The following is a 23,559-nucleotide window of genomic DNA, read 5'->3' as shown; positions in this document are numbered from 1 at the left end:
AAAAATAGGCGTTCTATGGCCCACTGACTGAGAGATGACGCACCCAGGAGTCAAGACTGGCACACAAGCAGAAAGGCCAATATTAATCTCCCACTGTTTTTTTTGGTTGTTTTTTTTTTTTTTTTTTCAGGGAGACTTTAGAAAAAAAAATAATAAAAAAAATATGATTTTATCAGGAAGAATTTAGAAACCAAATAAAATAAAATGATTTTTTCAGGGAGAATTTATAAAACAAATAAAACCAAAAATAGGCGTTCTATGGCCCACTGACTGAGAGATGACGCACCCAGGAGTCAAGACTGGCACACAAGCAGAAAGGCCAATATTAATCTCCCACTGTTTTTTTTGGTTGTTTTTTTTTTTTTTTTTTTCAGGGAGACTTTAGAAAAAAAAATAATAAAAAAAATATGATTTTATCAGGAAGAATTTAGAAACCAAATAAAATAAAATGATTTTTTCAGGGAGAATTTAGAAAACAAATAAAACCAAAAATAGGCGTTCTATGGCCCACTGACTGAGAGATGACGCACCCAGGAGTCAAGACTGGCACACAAGCAGAAAGGCCAATATTAATCTCCCACTGTTTTTTTTGGTTGTTTTTTTTTTTTTTTTTTCAGGGAGACTTTAGAAAAAAAAATAATAAAAAAAATATGATTTTATCAGGAAGAATTTAGAAACCAAATAAAATAAAATGATTTTTTCAGGGAGAATTTAGAAAACAAATAAAACCAAAAATAGGCGTTCTATGGCCCACTGACTGAGAGATGACGCACCCAGGAGTCAAGACTGGCACACAAGCAGAAAGGCCAATATTAATCTCCCACTGTTTTTTTTTTTTTTTTTCAGGGAGACTTTAGAAAAAAAAATAATAAAAAAAATATGATTTTATCAGGAAGAATTTAGAAACCAAATAAAATAAAATAATTTTTTCAGGGAGAATTTAGAAAACAAATAAAACCAAAAATAGGCGTTCTATGGCCCACTGACTGAGAGATGACGCACACAGGAGTCAGGAGTGGCACACAAACCCAGAGGCCAATATTTTTCTACCAATGATTGATGTAGTTATTTTCTCTGGTAGATTTTAGAACCCAAATCAAGGAAAAAAAATATAGGCTTTCTATGGACCACAATTGGAGAGAGAGAGAGAGAGAGAGAGAGAGAGAGAGAGAGAGAGAGAGATGGCACACCCAGGAGTCAAGACTGGCACACAAGCAGAAAGGCCAATATTAATCTCCCACTGTTTTTTTGGTTGTTTTTTTTTTTTTTTTTTTTCAGGGAGACTTTAGAAATAAAAATAATAAAAAAAATATGATTTTATCAGGAAGAATTTAGAAACCAAATAAAATAAAATGATTTTTTCAGGGAGAATTTAGAAAACAAATAAAACCAAAAATATGCGTTCTATGGCCCACTGACTGAGAGAGAGAGAGAGATGGAACGCTTAGTACTGGCACACAAGCCCAAAGGGCAATATTAATCTCCCTTTTTTTTTCCAGGGAGAATTTCTGAAACCCAAAAAAAAAATAAAATAGGCTTTCTATGGCCCACTATTTGTGAGAGAGATGGGACGCTCAGGACTGGCACAGATGGCACGCTCAGGACTGGCACAGAAGCCCAGAGGCCAATATTAATCTCCCTTTTTTTCTGGGAGAATTTATAAAACCAAAAAAATATTTAAATAGGCTTTCTATGGCCCACTATTTGTGAGAGAGATGGCACGCTCAGGACTGGCACAGATGGCACGCTCACAACTGGCACAGAAGCCCAGAGGCCAATATTAATCTCCCTTTTTTTCTGGGAGAATTTATAAAACCAAAAAAATATTTAAATAGGCTTTCTATGGCCCACTATTTGTGAGAGAGATGGCACGCTCAGGACTGGCACAGATGGCACGCTCACAACTGGCACACAAGCCCAGAGGCCAATATTAATCTCCCTTTTTTCAGGGAAAATTTATAAAACCAAAAAAAAAATTAAATAGGCTTTCTATGGCCCACTATTTGTGAGAGAGATGGCACGCTCAGGACTGGCACAGATGGCACGCTCACAACTGGCACACAAGCCCAGAGGCCAATATTAATCTCCCTTTTTTCAGGGAAAATTTATAAAACCAAAAAAAAAATTAAATAGGCTTTCTATGGCCCACTATTTGTGAGAGAGATGGGACGCTCAGGACTGGCACAGATGGCACGCTCAGGACTGGCACAGAAGCCCAGAGGCCAATATTAATCTCCCTTTTTTTCAGGGAGAATTTATAAAACCCAAAAAAAAATAAAATAGGCTTTCTATGGCCCACTATTTGTGAGAGAGATGGCACACTCAGGACTGGCACACAAGCCCAAAGGCCAATATTAATCTCCCACTGTATTTTTATCAGGGAGAATTTATACACCCCACAAAAAAAAATACAGAAAAATGAAAAGGCTTTCTATGGCCCACTATGTGAGAGAGATGGCACACACAGGGATGGCACTCTAGCAGAAATGCCAAATTGCCAATCTTAATCTCCCACCAAAAAAAAAAAAAAAAAAAAAACAGGGAATGTCCTACAATTACTATCTCCCTGCCTGCAGTAATCTCAGCCAGGTATGGCAGGCAGCTACTATCTCCCTGCCTGCAGTAATCTCAGCCAGGTATGGCAGGCAGCAATAAGGAGTGGACTGATGCACAAATGAAATAAAAAGTGTGGACAAACAAAAAAGATAGCTGTGCAGAAAGGAAGGAACAAGAGGATTTGTGCTTTGAAAAAAGCAGTTGGTTTGCACAGCGGCGTACACACAGCAATGCAGCTATCAGGGAGCCTTCTAGGGCAGCCCAATGAGCTACAGCGCTGAGGGGAAAAAAAAAAAAAAAAAAAATTCCACTGTCCCTGCACACCGAGGGTGGTGTTGGACAGTGCAAATCGCTGCAGCACAAGCGGTTTTGTGGTTAATGGACCCTGCCTAACGCTATCCCTGCTTCTGACAAAGCGGCAGCAACCTCTCCCTAAGCTCAGATCAGCAGCAGTAAGATGGCGGTCGGCGGGAACGCCTCTTTATAGCCCCTGTGACGTCGCAGACAGCAAGCCAATCACTGCAATGCCCTTCTCTAAGATGGTGGGGACCAGGACCTATGTCATCACGCTGCCCACACTCTGCGTTTACCTTCATTGGCTGAGAAATGGCGCTTTTCGCGTCATTGAAACGCGACTTTGGCGCGAAAGTCGCGTACCGCATGGCCGACCCCGCACAGGGGTCGGATCGGGTTTCATGAAACCCCGACTTAGCCAAAAGTCGGCGACTTTTGAAAATGTTCGACCCGTTTCGCTCAACCCTAGTGATGTCACTACTTGGATGCAGTGATGTCCCTACTTGGGTGCAGTGATGTCCCTACTTGGGTGCAGTGATGTCCCTACTTGGATGCAGTGACATCCCTACTTGGGTTCAATGACATCCCTACTTGGATGCAGTGACGTCCCTACTTGGGTGCAGTGACGTCCCTACTTGGGTGCAATGACATCCCTACTTGGGTGCAGTGATGTCCCTACTTGGGTGCAGTGACGTCCCTACTTGGGTGCAGTGATGTCCCTACTTGGGTGCAGTGATGTCCCTACTTGGATGCAGTGACATCCCTACTTGGGTTCAATGACATCCCTACTTGGATGCAGTGACGTCCCTACTTGGGTGCAGTGACGTCCCTACTTGGGTGCAATGACATCCCTACTTGGGTGCAGTGATGTCCCTACTTGGGTGCAGTGACGTCCCTACTTGGGTGCAGTGATGTCCCTACTTGGGTGCAGTGATGTCCCTACTTGGGTGCAGTGATGTCCCTACTTGGATGCAGTGACGTCCCTACTTGGGTGCAGTGACGTCCCTACTTGGGTGCAGTGATGTCACTACTTGGATGCAGTGACGTCCCTACTTGGGTGCAGTGACGTCCCTACTTGGGTGCAGTGATGTCACTACTTGGATGCAGTGACGTCCCTACTTGGGTGCAGTGACGTCCCTACTTGGGTGCAGTGATGTCACTACTTGGGTGCAGTGATGTCACTATTTGGGTGCAGTGATGTCACTACTTGGGTGCAATGATGTCATTACTTGAATGCAGTTATGTCACTGATTGGGTGCAGTGATGTCACTACTTGGATAATAATAATTTTATTTATGTAGCGCCAACATATTCCGCAGCGCTTTACAATTATGGAGGGGATTTGTACAGAGAATAGACATTTCAGCCTAACAATAATCACAGATCAAAACAGATACCAAGAGGAGTGAGGGCCCTGCTGCTCGCAAGCTTACAATCTATAGGAAAAAGGGGAGACACGAGAGGTGGATGGTAACAATTGCTTTCGTTATTCGGACCAGCCATAGTGTAAGGCTCGGGTGTTCATGTAACGCTGCATGAACCAGTTAACTGCCTAAGTATGTAGCAGTACAGACACAGAGGGCTATTAACTGCATAAAGTGTATGAGAACATGATGCGAGGAACCTCGCATGGTGGTGCTGAGCCATGGAGTGCTTTGTGAATGAGGGTAATAGTTTTGCACTGGATTCTGGAGGGGATGGGTAACCAGTGTAATGACTGGCACAGGGTAGAGGCATCGGTGTAACGATTGGTGAGGAATATAATCCTGGCAGACGCATTCAGGACAGATTGGAGAGGGGAGAGTTGGATGCAGTGATGTTAGTACTTGGATGCAATGTTGTCACTACTTGGGTGCTGTGATGTCATTACTTTGGTGCAGTGATGTCATCCACTTAAGTCTTGATAGTTAACTCTGGAATAATTAACATTGTGGTAATGAGCTATTCAGGCTGACGATGCTTAGTAGGGTTGTCTCAGGACAGACGTCGCTGCTATATCATTAGGATATTCAATCAGTATCCGTTCATCCGGGGTCTGAACTCTGTGTTCTCCGTAGATCACTTAAACCAAGTGGCGGCGGTTCCTGTCGAGCACGCGGCATAGGGGGCTATTGACTATGCAGGGCCGACTCTGCAGCCTCGGGTCATATACAGCTGGCAGGAGATGAAGTAGCACCGTGCCTTCCAATCACCTCAGTAAAACATTTTACACAATATGAATTTTTGGATTAATCGTCGCGTTTTCACAAGAAAGTCCCTTTTGATGCTACAACCCTGTGTTTTTAACATTAGAGGATGTATAAAAAGCCTTATTAACACATGTACCGATGCCAGAGAAATGATTCCCTCTGTGACGTATCCTACAAGGTTATCAATCAGTTCAGGAGAGGAAGAGAAAAACAGATTATCATGGAGACACATGTGCCAAAATGATAAATGGATGGGACTGGAAGTAGACAGGTCCTCAGAATACATGAGATGTCGGGAGAGGACCGAAAGACTGAAAAATGCATAAAAGTATATAAATACAGGGTGGAGCGCGGTAATTTGCTTTTTTGCACTGCATGCTGTGGCGGCACTGTCGGTCGAAGAGAGGGGAGAGTGGGTGTGGCTTACAGTGGCTGATGGGAGATTTGTATTCCTCTGCCTTTCAGTTGCCATCATGCAGTGGACACGTGAGGAGAGGTCATTTTGTGTTGAAGCGTATTTTTCAAATGCCCACTCGATCATTGCAGTGCAGCGTGTTTTTCGTTTACAATTCGCTGTTCCTCCGCGCGGACGTGTTCCTGGACGGCAATCAATTGTAAATTGGGTGAATGCATTCAGAACAGCAGGGAATGTGTCATGTGTACGAAGGGGACCTGAGAGAAGGATTACAACACCACAAAACATCGAGAGAGTTAGAGCAGCAGTACTGCAATCTCCGAAACGCTCTGCTCGGAAGCAATCATTTGCTCTTGGCATTTCAAGACGTTCTCTCCACCGGATTCTTCATGATGAACTGATTTTTCACCCGTATAAAATGTGCGTGGTCCAACATTTGTCAGCATGGGACTATTTGACACGGCGGACCTCTTGTGAAGACAGGTTAGCAACGATACCCCGTGACGCAATTGTGTTTTTTTCTGATGAGGCACATTTTCACCTCAGTGGGTGTGTAAACAAACAAAATATGCGTTACTGGAGTGAAACAAACCCCAGAGAAGTTCACGAGAGACCTCTGCATTCGGTCCTTACTTTTTTCAGGATAATGGTCGTGCCATAACTGTGAACTCCGAACGGTACTTGTCTATGATACAGGATTATTTCAGCCGGCTCTTGAGGCAATGGAACTAGAGGATACATGGTTCCAACAGGATGGTGCCACTGCACACACAGCGAGGGTTACCATGAATTGTTTGAGGCAAATGTTTCCTGGACGGCTTATCTCTTTGAGGGGAGATGTGAACTGGCCCCATGCGATTTTTTCCTTTGGGGTTACCTGAAGTCTAAGGTGTATATCAACCGTCCCAACACCTTGGAAGACCTAAGGAACAATATTGAAGCTGAAATTGGCAGAATACCAGTGGACATGCTTGTTAGAGTTCATGAAAACTTCAGAAAACGTATGCAGCAGTGTGTGGCTAGCGAAGGTCGACATTTGCCAGATACACTATTTAAAACCATGTAATTTAAAAATTCCATTACTGTTCAGTATAATTAAAATATAAAATAAATTTTTCTAATGATCATAATTTTTTTATTTCATTCCCAAATCAGCAAATTACCGCGCTCCACCCTGTATATACATATTTACTGGCTACATATACACTTCTCAACAATGAAATGACAATCCAAAGATTAAAAGTGATGGGATTATGCAAATCTCAGGATGGAGATCTCTTAACAATATCAAAAGATGAAAAAATGGAAACTACATATTAAAAACCTCTTGAATTACTCAGTATGGAGTATGAGCACCAAGTGCAGAAATCCCGGCAATTTAGAACCTCGGCTGCCATCACTGAGGTTATTAATGGTTGTCTAAGGAAGGTTTTGCTGAACTGAATGGACTTGGGAAAATCATCAAGATCCGCTGTTGGCAGCTCCTGTGTAATCAACCAACCAACGACGTCCCCTGTGTGTGCGATGGAAGACAAGTCATGGTAGCATGTTTAGGACATGTAGGCGGCTCACACTAGCACAAGCAACATACCACCTGGCGTTGTCGTATTGGAAACTGCTCCTGGGACACTTTGGAGAAATGGCTGCATCACTATTTCAACCACCAAGTCAACGTAACGCCGAGAATGTAGACCAGAGGGGGTCCACTGTGGTACATTATGCCACCCCACACCATAATCCCGGGAATAGGACCTGTGTGATGTTTCCAAGTGAAGGTCTCTTCATGGAGTTGCCCACGTGGTCTCCAGAGCAATCTCCGACTATCATTGCATTCAAGTCAAAAGCTGAACTCTTTGCTGAAGAGGACAGACCTCCATTCCAGCCTCCATTGCCATCTTGTTCTGCACCATGAAGCCTTTGAGAGTGGTGGCATGAGGTCAGTGGACACCTGTATCCGGACGTCTAGCTCTTAGACCAGTGTTGTGCTAACACCTTCTGATGCTTTGTGTAGACAGCACTTGATGCCTTAGGCTCGGTCTATTACTTCCAGTTTCACTTGCTATATAGAATGAATCACTGAGCGCCATTCTTATAAACCGATGATCCGTCCGCGCAGAGGTTCACCTCTGTGCATATCCTGCTGTTATTCCAGTTCATCTTTTTTCTCCCAACCCCTGGGACACCCAACATAGTACAGTGCTGACATCTTGGCCTACGTGCGTTGCGATCTGCTGGACTGATGATCCAAGATTTCTTAGTTCAAGGATTCTGTCCTCTCCCAGTTTGCGACAATTGGCGATTACTTGCACGTCGACGAGCAGGAGGTATCACAGAATCATGCTACAAGAATTGATCCTATTTTTTTTAGCTTTCATGTAGCTAACAAAATTTGCTTTTCATCTGGCTTTTATGCCCCCCACACGTGCCACAGATTGGAGCGAAGTACTTGAAAATGTGTTAATTTGCAAATCTTAGCATTGCCTTCTTGATGTTATAATTTCAATGTTGAGCAGTGTATATACAGAAATATATTCTGTACTCACATATACAACACATACATACACACATATATACTGCACACTCACTTATACATATACTTATTCATACTCATTGCACATGAGTAATGCATGCACTAGTATACACTAGGTTACACACCATGTGGGGTGCGGATGTTACCTTTTCACTAAGGCAAGGACAAAAAAAAGAAAGAAAGTTTGTGACTCCAGGGTGCACATAATTAACCTCTACCTCCTGGTAGTGTAGTGTGATGTGGTGCACTCTAAATAGTCCAGAAAAACAAGGAGGCCTGAGGGGCTGTTGATAACTTTTATTTGTTGCACAAATACACAGGTACATCCAGATAAACAACGATTTAAAGGGAACCTGTCACACCCCCCAGGCGTTTGTAACTAAAAGAGCCACCTTGTGCAGCACTAATGCTGCATTCTGACAAGGTGGCTCTTTTAGTTCTTGGTGCTGTAACTGCAGAAATAATCGATTTTGTAATTTGTCAAAAATACCTTGAAACAGTCCTGGGGGCAGGTCTTTCCCCTCCCTAAGGCCGGGTTCACACTGCGTCTGTGGCGTCCGTTGGACTACGTTACACCGCGGCATAACGCGGTGTATAACGCAATCCGTTAACGCCGCCATTATGCCCTATGTCGGACGCATCGCTAGCGCACGCCCACAATGGGCGTGCGCTAGCGATGTGCCGTCATTGAGTGACGGACCCTGGGACGCGGGCTGCAGCGTTTCCGGGTCCGTCACCGCTAGCGCAGATAGAGCCTCTGCGCTAGCGTGATGACACATCGGCACTTGCGTTAACAGCAGCCCGTTCACGTATGTATTAAATGGGCTGCTGTTAATGCAATGTGAACCCGGTCTAATGCAGACGCAGCACCGCCGTCACACATACCCTCTTGGTGCTGGGCGCCACCTCCTCAGCGTTGTTTTGCACTGTCCCGGCGCCTGCGCTGTTATGTTATGCCTTGGGCATGCGCAGTTAGTGCTGCCCGTCTTCTGACATCATTTGATGTCAGGCTGACTACGCCTATGCGGCCGCGCTGCCCGAGATCCCTCCCCGCAGTGTCTTCTGATTTATTCTCACTGCGGGGCTGGGATTCCTGGGCATGCGCAGTGCATATCTTCACCTCTCACTCATCTCCCTCCGCCTTCTTCAGACTGTGCGGCGTCAGCTGATCCCTAATCGCCGTGGCATCGCATTTGGGAAGGTTCCATGCGAAGACGGGCAGCGCTAACTGCACATGCCCAAGGCATAACATAACAGCGCAGGCGCCGGGAAAGTTCAAAACAATGCCGAGGAGGCGGCGCCAAGAGGGTATGTGTGACGGCGGTGCTGCGTCTGCATTAGGGGGGGAAAGACCTGCCCCCAGGACTGTTTCAAGGTATTTTGGACAAATTGCAAAATTGATTATTTCTGCAGTTACAGCACCAAGAATTAAAAGAGCCACCTTGTCAGAATGCAGCATTAGTGCTGCACAAGGTGGCTCTTTTAGTTACAAACGCCTGAGGGGGTGACAGGTTCCCCTTAACAAAGATTCAATTCTAATGTGGCATGGGGCTGTTATATCAAAATCTCTTGTAGTGGGCTATTTTATCTGTTAATAGTCCCAATTAAAGTAAATAGAGCAAAGGCTTAACTCAGTCAATCAAGGTATCCTACTTGTCTCTCTCTTTGTCCTTCTCAATTAATCACTTGTGATATCTGATGGGGATTCAATCTCAAGGGATTCAGAGTCAATACATTCAGTGTGGGGTGGCTGAGAATCAACACATTCGTACTCTGGGTAATCAGGTTGTGGGATGGACCACCGCAAACAAGGACCAAATGGCAATCCAACAGGAAATACTGAAGATGTCTCTGACCTTTCATCAAGCGGTACCTGATCTAGAATGGCAATCTCTGCAGGAATCTTCCTGGAATGAGCTTTGAAGTCATCTAGTGGATGGTTGGCGATGTCATTCTGCTGTCATCTCTTGAGGGTTGACTTTCTCTGGAACCTGCACTTCCAAGGCAACATCTGCTCGTAGTCTTCCTTGTCTACCAAACATCAGGTAATAAGGCATATACCCGGTGGAACAATGGACATTGTTATTGTAGAGATTGGCCAAATACACTGCCAGAATTGGTCCATCAGTTCTCTGCTTAGCAGGTATTGCATATTACATGTCAATTAGAGTCTGGTTCATCCGATCACACAGACCGTAACACTGAGGACCATATGCAGTTGTTTGTTCTCACTTTCTTACAGCCATAGAGAGCACACAGTTATTGGATCAGTTCAGACTCAAATGTAGCACCTCTATCAGTTGGGATGTTTTCTGGGTATCCATAAGGTTGTACGAGAGTCTTCCAGAAGATTTTGGCTGTCGTTTTTGCTGCAAGGTCTTTCACTGGCACTGCCACTGCAAATTTTGTATAGTGGTCGATGACGGTCACGGCAAAGGAGACTCCAGTTTCACTAGGCTGTAGTTTCACATGATCCAATGCAACCCACTCCGATGGCTTATGAGTGACTATTGGGGGCTTTCTGGTCAGAGCTTTATCCATGTCTCAATGTACAAGCAGTACATTTGTGGCACCATTTTTCTATGTCATTTCCCGATCCAATATGATGTCTGTTGGATGTTGGCCTCGGTCTTGTGGCAACCAAAATGTCCTAATTGGTTATGATAGGCTTCCAAGACAATGTTGGCATTTTCCTTGGTACAACAATCCGATCTGGATTATTCATTCATGGGTAGTTGAGTCAATGGTTCTTCGATCTAGAAGTCCTCTTTCAAATAATAGTCATTTCCACTGTCTTTAGAGTCTTTTTAACTCAATGTTCCTGTAGCTGCCTTGGTCTCTATGGAGTCCGTTCTTCGTAGTGAGGAGATTCCTTAGAGTATTCAGCACTCTACTCTCTTCCTGGATTTGGATCCATTGGACTCTGTCAGTTTACAACTGTTGCTCTTACTGGTTAAATAAATGCTGACTATTTCACCTCAACATAAGGGCTTCTTGCTTTACAGACAATTGGTGGAAATATGGCATCTCTACTTCTTCTCATTCATCACCTTCAGGCTCTTAAAAAGTAGGAAGCCGGGACAATGCGTCAGCATTAATGTTAGGTTTTCCTGCTGCTCTGTATTTGATAATGAATTGGTAATTTGTCAGTCGTGATGCCATTCTCTGTTTTAGGGCTCCAAGTTGGGCCACGTTTAGGTGCGACAATGGGTTGTTGTCTGTGAAGGCTATGAAAGGAGTAGCCGCCGAATAGTCTATGAACGTCTCTGTCGCTGCCCATACCAATGCGAGGAACTCAAACTTGAAGGAACTGTAGTTCTCTGAATTTCGCTCTGTTGGACTGAGGGAATGAATCACATAGGCAAAACCGTCTCCATAACCATCTTGGACTTGTGCAAGAACAGCACCGTCCTTTCTTGCTAGCATCAGTATAAAGGCGAAACGGACAGTTGCAGTCAGGATATGCCAGGATAGGAGCCTCTGTCAACATTTTCTTCAGCTGATTGAAGGAGACATCTAGTTCTTCAGTCCAGGCGATCAATTGACTCTTTCTTGTCTGGCGTGCAGAATGACCTCTCAACAGCTCTTGCAGGAGTGCAGCAATCAGGGTGAAATTTTTGATGAAGTGGTGGTAGTGTCCTGCAAATCCCAAGAAACTTCTGACATCTCGGACAGTTGTAAGGATAGGCCACTTCTGGACAGCGGCGATCTTTTCAGGATCTGGAACCACTTCTTCAGCACTCACAATGTGGCCTAAATACTACACTCTGGGTTTCAATAGGTGGCACTTGGAGGCCTTGACTTTTACTGTAAATTCCCAATAACCTTGCTGGTGAACAACTTGTCCATTGCTGGCGATAACCTTTATGGAGGCTTCTGGAAGGTGTAGTAACTGGTCAGGATTACAGTAGCCTTCAAAGGAGGAGGCTTGAATGTTGATGACTTGCAAGCCTGTGTCAAGCAAAGCTAAGAAAGGAATTCCATCAATTTCAATGGTGATTACTGGACACTTGTCAATGGGGCCCATTTTGGATATTCTGGACCTAGATAATCTTCTCTCCAGGGTGGGTCTTCTCCCTCGGGGCATTCCAGTATAACTGTTGGCATTCCCCTGAGGTGTGGCCACTTTTCCTGCACTTCCTGCAGATAGGCCTCCCTTGGGTGTTAAACTGATTGGTGGGCAGTCTTCCTGGATTGCCATAGCCAATGTCTCTGGAACCATAACGCCAGCGGTCTGTGTGGAACCAGGAGTCTTCAGGTTACCGATACTGCTGCTGCTTTAAATCCTTTAGCTTCTCACACAGCACTGTCGGTCTCTTGGTGTCTTCCACAACTTGCTGGAGGAGCTCTCCTGCAGCATCACGGGCTTGAACTGGAGCATAGCTGGTAACAGTCTCTTTGAGGCCAGTTGGTGGTGCAATTTCAGGTATAGGGACAACACTGACTTGGTTCTTAGGGTGGTGTAAGTAGGAACTTGGCTGGGACCTGCTTCTACTCCCAGGACTCTGATGGCCATCTCCTTGAAGTCTAAGAATGAGCTGTCTGGGTTTCTGTAAGGACAGTATTCTCAGTTGAGTCTTGATAGACTCTATCCTTGCCCCTTTACAAACCGGTTCCTTAGGGCGATATCTGCATTCGTTACTTCATGAGGGTCCATCTGACGTATTTGCAAGCAGTGCTTCTCGCAAGCTAAGGGCAAAATCTGTGAGTGACTTGTCAAGCTGCTGTTTTCTGCCAAAGAACCGCATTTTTAATTCTGGAACTGTTCTCTTATCAAAGGTGGCACTCAGTCTCTCAAAGATTTGTTCAACAGTTCTGTTCTCAGCATGGGGCCAGGACTTCACCTCCCTTAGAGAGTTGCTCCAGTCAATTGCCCAATTAATATTTCTACCTCCTGCTCTGTGTGCAGTGGATAAAGTCTAAACATAGCCTGCATCTTTTCTCTGAAGTCTCTTAGTTCCTGGGCATCCCTTTAATATCTTGGGAGCCACGGTGATCCAAAATAATACGGCATAGTTAGAGGCATTGCGTGGGCCGTGCTGGAAGCTCCGCTACTGCTGGGTAGGCCGCACTCTTTATCCTCAGACATGTTGTACAGTGTATTATTATCAGGTGCTGATAGTTTGCTTACCCATTTCCAGGGTTGCTGTCCCTTTAACTGCGGCTATTATCAGGTTCTCTTCTGCTGCAGGAATCACTGCAATCTCTTAGGTCTGAATAATGGAGGGTACTTGCTTTGCACAGTTCTGTGTTGCGAGGGGGACTGTATATTAGGCGGGACTTCTTCTTTGGCGCACTGTGATACAATTGGCCGAGGCACGATGAAGAAGGCGGGGCTTGTTTCCGGTGCTGCGCTTATCCTCCCTGCGGCCATTAACACTTTACAGTTCAATAATCAAGCTCTGCAGTCACACTGGGTTGGGGCTCCTTGCCTGTACCTTTAATTTAGTAGGATATTGTTTGCGGACCCTAGAAATTATAATGCGCGCACTATTTGCCATAGGGCGCACACCATGTGGTGTGCGGATGTCACCACTTCACTATGGCAGGGAAAAATAGAAGGGTGCACTAACTTAACCTCTGCTTCCTGGTGGTGTGATGTGATGTGGTGCACTCCAAATAGTCCAGAAAACAGGGAGGCCAGAGGGGCTGCTGGTAACTTTTACTTGTTGCACAAATACACAAGTACCTGCTCCTTCAGCTTTTCCTGGGCAACTACAGTACACTTGTGCACAAAATGTCTCCTTTTCCATAAAGCCAGGACCTGGTCATGTGATCTAACCATGTGACTTTACGGCCTTATATATAAAGAAGGACTACTTTAACTCTTTCCAGCCTCCTGATAGCGGAACATAACAAGTACATCACTGTATACATATATAAACCACTTCTATGTATTCAATTCTCATCTACATTATCTGCAAATGGAAATGTGAACATTGTGCAAACATAATGGGGCAGCTGTTAGCTCTGCTACATCTTAAATGCACATACACTACAACTTTGGGGCATTACATGTGTATGCGCTACACAAATACTGTATATAAATATATATTGGATACATATAACTGAACACTATACATACAAGGACACATACATATATACTGTACATGCAAATATATACTGTATATAGACATAGCTACTGTACATGTATGCAGTACACATATATACAGAGCATTATTATATACTGTATACACACATATACACTGTGCACAATACATAAACACATTCATATATACTGTATACATATTTCCTGTACATGTATACTATACACTTTTATACAGTATAGAAATTTATACTGGGCGCACATATATATACATATACTCTGTACACTATACATACAAACATATACATACATTCATATATATTGTACACACATACAGTACATATACACATATACATATATACTGTACATACATACACAGTCATAAAGTACACACACATACCGGTATATATTTTGTATATAACCATACCCGTACATATTTCCTGTACAGGGACGTACACTGTACACATATACAGTATATAAATGTATACTGAACACACATGTACAGGTGCTTCTCAGAAAATTAATTAATACATTTTTTGATGATATTCTAATTTTGTGAGAAGCACCTGTATATACATACACTCTGCTAACATGCAGACATTCATATATGCTGTATACACATACATATACTGTATATACGTGTACTCTACACACTTGTGTATATATCATATATAAATGTATACATAGATATCTACTGTACACTTCTATACGCTGTGCATATAAAGTCCACAAGCTCTTCGCATTTTTGTCAAAAGGCGCCCAAATGCACAATATAGATGTCAGAATTTTGTGATAATAATCCTAAAAATACAAAATATAATAAAAGGGATGATAATTTTCTTCAGTATGAGAATTTTTAATGGCAGCAATGAAGCGGAATATATATCTCAGCAGTATTATATGCTCAGGAATATGACTCCGGCCCGATCAATATTAGGTAATTGGTTCAGCTCACAAAATGGCCGCCTCCTGCATGTGCATATGGCAGAGTGGAGCCTACACTAAATGCATCGCTGTTCTGGGTGAATATTCTATATAGGCTTCATCAATAACTTAGTGTTTCTGTGCCAGTGACATCAGACATGACTGATAAATGACTGAGTGTACTCAGAGACCGAACATCGATGGGACACAGGGGACTCATTATAAATTACCTATATGACAGGAATATTGACAGGACTCCAAGTTTATACACTCACCTCCTTCCGCTTAAATCCTTTCCATTCTCTAGTCTTCCTTTCTAACACCATTAAAAATGCACATCCTGCCTCCACAAAAGTAGGCAGCCATTTTGTAGATTTCCTCATTTCATAAGATTCCTGAGGAGAAATTGTAAATTGTCGTCAACATGTAAGGCTACTTTCACACTTCCGTCTGCTGGCGGGCGTCGTAATGCGTTGTTGTGACGTATCGATGGACGTCGTGAAAATAGTGAAAAACGTGTGTAACGCATCCAGTGTTTTGACGGATGCATTGTTTGTGTTGTTGCCTGAATTTCAATGGAGAAAATTCCGGAGAGAGAGAGAAACCAGTCAGCAAATCTACAAATTGGCACAAACCCCAATCTTGGTCATCCAACATGGGGCAAAAATGCTGCCGATGTTATAAAAAATTATGGGAAATGCGGTATATTTTATTATCTTCCTCAAAAGCAACAACTGGAGTATTTCTTCTGTTTCAAACCTGGCTCATTATAATTTAGGTACTTGATCGATCTTGTGGGGTTTCCATCAAGGTGAAAAGTTTATTAGGACATTGACTGACTACGAACCTTGATGTCAGCACCAGCCGCGGATCTCCTTGCCTGAGCTCACTAGACTTATAGGCATAAACGATGCTGTTGAGTTAGGGTCGGGGGACCCGCAGCTGGTCCACACATCCGTGAACATCAGAGATCGGCTTCAGGTATACAATTGGGCAAACTTGGGCTTCTCGAAAGTCAATTGAGGTCCTTTTATTTACTTTTTTTCTTACAGTTTTACAGTGTAAAATTTTGGTAAAATTTGTGTGTGGTGGATCAATATGATGCGAAATTGGCATTTTTATTGACTAAGAATTTTCGGGAAACTCCTAATTTGTGTATAATATATGCTACACTTCCAACTTGATATGCAATTATTTCATACATTCTTTCCGTACAGTTGGTCGAACTCTGTATGTTCTGGTTCTAACTTAGTATTTTTTTTCTCGTAGTGTGAGCATGAGTGCTGGGTCGGTGGATCAAGAACCGTCCCGGAAGCTAGGTTGCTGTGGTGTACCTGTGATCACGGAAGACATGCAGGCGTTAGCAATCCGCAGCCTGTCCGGAGGCGAAGTGCAGAAGCACTATGAATTGATTCGAGAACTGGGCAAGGGGACATATGGCAGGGTGGAGCTGGTGTCCCATAAGAGCACAGGTAAGACCAGGAAAATGTAAGAGGTCATACACCCTTAGATTGCATGATATCCAAGTATTCCCCGTAAAGGTAGAGGGAAGGGGACTTGTTAAAATCCCACTTTAGTTCCTACTTTCTGGTGTCCAGATGACTGGTTTCTTCTCAATCGTTCATATAGAAGGGTACAGCATCTAATTCTGCCAAGACAGCAGATGTGCATGTTCAAGGCTTTGCCATATTGTCACGTGGTCCGAAGCAGGGAGTGCAGAGACCTTAGAGGTCCCAAAGGCGTCTCTGTCCCAGACAGGAGACAGATGGTTATATATTTCAATCCTGGATATGTTGTTATAAGGGAAGCCTAAAAAGCAAGTGTAGATTGTCAAGACCAGATCACGTTAGGTGGAGACCACCAGAGGTTCCCTCTCCAAAAACAGTGTCCTATAGGACATGGCTAACCTTACTTAGCCATTCTAATTAGATATTATCTTTGACATATTCCACCCAAAGCATCAGGATCTGAAATGCCTCGACATCTACAGATATAATGTAGACACTCTGATACATTTAAGGCCCATGTTCTCCATTTTAGGTAACAAGATGGCTCTGAAATTTGTGAACAAGAACAAGACGAAACTGAAGAGTTTCCTACGGGAGTTCAGTGTAACCAGCGCTCTATCCTGCAGTCCGTTTATTATCCGAGCATTTCATGTGCTCTTCCAGACAGAGGACTGTTATGTCTTTGCTCAAGAATATGCACCAGCTGGAGACCTCTTTGATATTATTCCACCACAGGTGAGATGAATTTCCTACTTGGCGAGTCTGGATGCGTGAGTGCCTTTAGAAGGACATTTCTGAATAATAGGCTGTGCATACCTGAATTGTACTTGAATATGTTCATGGTTCGTGAGTCATGGGTTCATGAGTCATTCGACAGAATAGAGTACGTTGACTTGTCCTTTGCCTATTTATTGAGCTTCTTAGCTCTTTGTGCTATTCTTTAACCTGTATTTGTCTTGATATTGGGATGTAACTTTATATTTTGGTTCTGTTTTGATCCTTTGGGTTAAGTATTGGTCCACTGTTTTATGCAGTAGACACCCACATATGTGCGTTGGTTCATGTTCAGGCTTTTTATATCATTTCGTATACGTTAGGCTCTAGCTTTTTTGTTTCATGTGGTTTATTACTATTGTTCTTAGTGGCTATAATTCTTTCTACTTCTTTCCAGGTGGGTCTTCCGGAAGACATGGTGAAACGATGTGTTCAACAACTGGGACTAGCTCTGGATTTTATGCACAGCAAAAGCCTAGTTCATCGTGACATTAAGCCAGAGAATGTTCTCCTCTTCGATCGGGAGTGTCGGCGAGTTAAGCTAGCAGACTTTGGCATGACCCGTAAAGTGGGCTGCCGTGTTAAAAGAGTAAGCGGCACAATCCCATACACAGCCCCGGAAGTATGCCAAGCAGGACGGTCCGAAGGCTTTCCAGTAGAGACAAGCTTGGATGTCTGGGCTTTTGGGGTACTTATCTTCTGTGTACTCACTGGCAACTTTCCTTGGGAGTCAGCATCACCAGGAGATGCCTTCTTTGAGGAGTTTGTTCACTGGCAGAAGGGTCGTCTACCTGGTCTTCCTTCTCAGTGGCGCCGCTTCTCGGACAATGCTCTACGAATGTTCCAACGCCTTCTTTCCTTAGAATCAGAAAAGAGGAGCCCAGTCAAGGAGGTCTTCTTCTACATCAAGTACGACTTACTATCGGAAGCTCGACGTAGACCTTCCTACCGCTCTCGCAAGCAAACAGGAGAAAAATTACCACCCGTGCCCCAACGTCATGAGAATCCCACTCCTCTCAAGAGGACAATACTTACCGAGGGAGGTTCCTCACCTCGTGTTCCTCACTCTCTGCCAGATCCTAGCCAGCCACCTTCTGGCTCTGGCAGGACAGATGGGCGTCAAGACAAGAATAAAACTCAAATGCTACTGGCAACTGCCATTGAGATTTGTGTGTAACATGGACGGACCACCCAGTTGGATTCTACTCCATTGGGAACTGATGTCATTCTCTCCAGTAACGGTCGCCTCCTGGTTTAAGAAGTAAAGCAGGATAGACCTTTTAGCATTTTTTTTGATCATGAGCCTACAAGCAAAAAATAAAGAATAAAAAGACGAGAGAACACTCATTGAAAGGAAGGATGGACATTTCAGGATAATTTCCACGTGTAATTGGATAAATAAGCCTTTTGATCAAGGATTGTTAGGGTTGGTGACTACTTGCTGCTTTTGCTTTGGTGTGAAGGACTTATATGTGAGACTGATATAAGACAGGCAGTGTTCACACAAGTGTCTCCTGTCATACTCTACAACCAAACCCTACCCTTCCCCCCAAAAAAAGATGAAACAGCACAGGCAGGGCGAGTGCAATCTTCTTACATACCCAGAAGTCCAGTTTCTTTATACTGTACGCCTGACTGACTGATACTATCCTACATGGTTCCATATGACAAAAAAAATACACCACGGCCTAAGAAAATTGGTACGAAGGTAACTATGGAAATCTGTAACCTTAGCAACCAGTCTAGCCTTTTTGTTGTTTTTTTTTTCTTCTGTAAACGATATGGTTGCTCTCGGTTACAGCTCTCTATTAATGGTTGCCTTAGCGCCACCTTTATGGCTGATCAACCCACCAAACTAATAAGGGCTTGCATTATAACTCATCCCGAGGCTTAATGGCTGCCGTACCAGGGTAATCTCTTAAAGGGTAAAAACTCCTTACTCCACATTTTACATTCTCTTTTAGCATATCGGACTTTGTTTTAATCTTTGTGTTTTTATTTTTTGTGTTTTTTTTTTTTTTTAAACCAGATGCCATTGTAATTGTGAGCAACCATATTTCCGCCATATTGCCATTAATGGTCTTTGTAGCCAATGGATGTCCAGAAGAACCACAAAGGATGTCAGGTCTATTCTTATTGGCCATCGTAGAGTCAGCTCATAGAACTAATTGTGAAAGTGGCACTTATCAGCTCCGGCAGTTTCCATGGAAACGTAGAACCTGCCATAACCTTTGGAGAACTATAGAACGTTCCTCTCGGAATTTGTTGAAGGTGTTTATTTAATCCAGGTCTATCAATCGTTAACACATCATTCCTTTATGTCATCATCAGATATTTTTGTTACCACCTATCATATCATCCGATCATCTATGACTGATGACATCTCCCTTCCCCCCACTCGGTAGCGATGCCCTGGAGTCTGCCCGTCCCACTCATCATCTACCAGAAGACTGGCTGAATGCACATATAGCAATACATTGCCTTGACAGTTATTCTGCCACAGAGGGTCATCGAGGGAGGACATTTTATCCTGATCCCCCTCCAAAAAAACAAACAAAAAACTGCCTATGCAGAATACATGTAGCAGATGTTTTACTGTTTAGTCATTTTCTTGTCTTTTGTTGGGTATTTACATCGTCTGGAAAGGCTGGTACTGTAACACGGTTTATCTAATGGCATTCGACATCTACAAAAAAAAAACGAATGCCGGCGTCCATTTTGTTTGTGAAGAAAACAGTTGATTCTAGGACCTATTATCAAATTGACCAACAAAATGACTTCAAAGTTCCCACTATTGGGATCCCATATCCATCATCGGCTTACACCAAGTAATATTCCATTGAAAACGGGCGCCAGATTGAGTGTACCGTATTCTATCATTCCGTTATGGGAGTTACAAAATGGAGATCAAGTACGATAACGTTCAACCTTTTACATGATCCCCTTTGGGTATCAAGATGTGGCCATTAAGAACACAACCATAACTTTAATGTAAACTGAACTAATGGGTCGTACATGTACGTGTTTCATCCATCTTTAGATCATGTGACAAGAAAAATTCCCTCCTCATGTCATGAACTGGCGGCCATATTCGCCGAGTGCTCCCTCACTATCTACAACAATGGTTTCCAAGCCTCTTCTGTCTCTGAGGACTTGGCCACAGTCAATACAAATCATATCAAGGGCTACAGCTAAAACAGCCGAAGTGCTAACCTAAAACCAGTGACCATTACCAAAAAAAAAAATCATCATATTGACACAAAATGGCTGCCACCGGAGCTAGCTCCTTCTCTCGAGACGTTGAAGTTTTCGAGAAAGATAATCGTTCTTAGGTGTCTATAAAACTGTCGAATACGTGTTTACGTATTTGGAAACAAGCAGTCAGAGCACAATAAGGGGCCCCCCGTGTATCAGAACTGTCGCTATGGCAAAAAGAGAGAAAGAAATGGCCTTGTTTTGCGCCCATAGCATCCAATCATATCTCTACTTTAATTTACGCTAAAGAATAATAAAATGTTATTTTATTGGTTGACCAGAACAACCAATCAGAGCCCACGTGTCATTTTTCCAGTTCAGTTTTTACAACGAAAGCTAAATTCTGATTGGTTGCTATGAGAAGTCTATTTTCCTTAGTCTTGGCAACCATGTCTAATTTTTCAAAAGTAGTTTAGGAATTGATATCTGAGCTCTAATTGGTTGCTATGGGCAGTAAACAAGACTTTTTTTCCCCCACTAAATCTAGTTTTGATATGAGGCCTCAATCTTCCTTTTTGTCTCTCCCCGGGTTTAGGGCCTACATATAAGTCACACATTTTTTTTTCAAGTTTCCTCCCCTTGAGTGAGACCCTGTATATTCCTCCGACTCTGAGTGGTATAGACGACTTAAGTAGCATATTTCCCTATTTGCCTTAGACGTCTTCAATGTTCACAATATTAGTGCAATAATGTAGATAAGGTGATAATTGATAAACTTTTTATCTTGCGTGTAGGGTATTTCTGATTCAAGGCTAGGGCTAGCTTAGTAAAGTTACCTCAGTTTAGCTGACCTGTTAATAATATATATATATATAGATACCGTATATAGACATGTATAGATGTAGAAAAACATATTCCTATATGTGGACTTTTCGTTTTAATGTGAATATAACGCCTTTTGTTCCACGTGCCTCTACTACTCTCTAAGCCCATGTCTAAGCAATTCATTGCCAGAGCACCTACGAAACAGTCTTGAAACCCAATAAATGGGCTTTTTGGTTTCCAAAAGTCTAAAAACCCTACAAAAAAAACATTAAAAATGAAAGGAGTTCCCCCCTACTTGTCGAAAAGGTCCTTCGATTATCACAAAGTCTGTGATACCCCCCCTCTTAATCTGTGATGAAACTAGATAGCAAAGCCAGGTTCATACGAAGGTTTTTGAGGAGGATCTGCCCCAAAATCTACATCCAAAAACCACTTCAAATGCTCTCTGAGTAAATTTTTATGCGGATTTGGAAGCACATCCAATTCAAAATCTACAACAACAACAAAAACCCTACGCGTGAACATACCCTAAGGATATGCGCAATCAGATTATTTTTTTCTCCAAATCTATGGGAAATCCAAAATAGGATGTGTTCACAGTTTTGAAGTTTCTGGTCTAAAAACTCAGCAAAAGACTTTACTGTTCATACGAGGAGTACTTTGAGCTATTTTGTTTCTGCTGAGATTTTGAAAAATGCACATCACTTCTTCGAAGCAGATTTTCAAGAAAAACTTTCCAAACTAAGCATTATGTAATCGAACACTTCAGTAAAAAAAAAACTCTTCTAAAATGTTTCAAAAATACTTCAGGAAAAAAAACTCCCTAAAAAGGCAAGTTTCCTTAAGAGCTTTCCGCTTAAAAAACTTGTTTTTGAACGCCTCCAAAACTCTAGTGTGAACCCATCAGGATGGCCAGAGACTCCGTTGAGGCTTGCGCCCAAACCTCCGCAAAACGGGATTCTGGTGTATGTGCCAACGGGGTCATTTACTAACTAGACTGATACAGACGGAGACAAAGTAGGCTCTGTCGTGCATCATTTTTGGCCATGTATGCCTATCGGATGTGGTCGACGTCGACCATGCATATAACTTCTTTTCCGACAGCTTGAGAGACGTGCTAGAATTATTTTGCAACATTTGGCCTTTTCGGTGGCGTTTCAATAGAGACTGAAGTGCTGTGCGAAAACACCACTTCAGATGCATGACCCCACGTGTGTCTTCTTAGGAAACCCTCCACGCACTGTCCTCCGGGTCTTTAATTTATTTCTCTATCCTCTCTCTTAAGAAAACTTAATAATACAGTAGAATGCATTATAAATAAGATACTTAACTTGTGCCCTGGGGAACGTAGTCATTAAAGCATAACTGCACGTCCACTAACAGTTTGTAATGGCCGCGCTGTTTTACTGAGCGAGGACGGAAATTTTATTCAGCATTTCCTATTACCGTATAATCAGATCCACTAATAGGATTATGTATATATCCAAATAAAATAGGTGCGGGGCAAAATGTGACACGTAAAGAGCGGTAGATGCAACAAAGGAGAAATTAGCAAAATTTGCTTTTTTTCATTTCTTCGAACGGGGCAAAGAGAGGTTGTCGAGGACCGTGGAACATAACGTGTCTCCTTTTGTTGATTTGTGAAGTCTGTCCTTGTGTTGAAAGTGTCTTTCTGTGTTCCTGCGCTGCAAATGAGGGAGGAGCAATTAGCAAATGAACGATATTAATAAATCATGCCCTCGGAAATGTATTCATTGTACTGAAATCCTCACCTGCGGACTCTGGAAAACATACGTACCATGCCGGCGGTGCAGAGAAAACTTTATAAAATGTGTGTGTATTTTTATTTTTTATTCTTTTTCCTGGTAGACAATAAATTAAAATACTGAAAATAATAAAATTTGAGTTTTTTTCGCATCATTTTTAATGGAGGTAAACGATCGGATCTTGGAGAGAAGAACCAAACCCTGATGGGTCCCATCTTCTTGCTGAGTGGCAAGAATCGATATAGGATTTATATCTCCAGAAGAACGACATTGGTTAACAGGAGGTTAGAGCCCCCCATACACTTTAGATAGTTGTTGGTGCAACAATTTCTCGGCTGATTGTTTGGCCAGCAGCTTTCTCACCTGACTCTCCGATACACAGGAATGCTCTTCAAGTCATCTCTGATGGTGGCTCATCTCCACCATGCCAGATTCTTATCTACACGACCTTGATCTGTCAGGGGAGCATCAAGTGTCCCCATAAATTTTAGCCTGTCAGTTAAGAATTGTCCCAAGGTTCAAGTAAATTGCACATAG

At 42.9% G+C, this 23,559-nt stretch overlaps 1 protein-coding gene across 3 annotated transcripts in view; it reads left to right on the top strand.

Moving 5' to 3' along the window:
• SBK1 (SH3 domain binding kinase 1) overlaps nt 1-23,156 on the top strand; it is an 84,463-nt gene extending 61,307 nt beyond the window's left edge. For all 3 annotated transcript variants that reach the window (XM_069734513.1, XM_069734515.1, XM_069734514.1), the window contains exons 2-4: nt 16,224-16,426; nt 16,995-17,197; nt 17,634-23,156. In XM_069734513.1, coding sequence (XP_069590614.1) covers nt 16,224-16,426; nt 16,995-17,197; nt 17,634-18,413 — 1,186 coding nt within the window. In that variant the 3' untranslated portion in view covers nt 18,414-23,156. The remainder of the gene's footprint in view (nt 1-16,223; nt 16,427-16,994; nt 17,198-17,633) is intronic.
• Nucleotides 23,157-23,559: the final 403 nt, after the last annotated feature.

The sequence above is a fragment of the Ranitomeya imitator genome, chromosome 7, assembly GCF_032444005.1.
Source record: "Ranitomeya imitator isolate aRanImi1 chromosome 7, aRanImi1.pri, whole genome shotgun sequence".
Classification (NCBI taxonomy): domain Eukaryota; kingdom Metazoa; phylum Chordata; class Amphibia; order Anura; family Dendrobatidae; genus Ranitomeya; species Ranitomeya imitator.
This window is presented reverse-complemented; position numbering and strand designations above follow the sequence as displayed.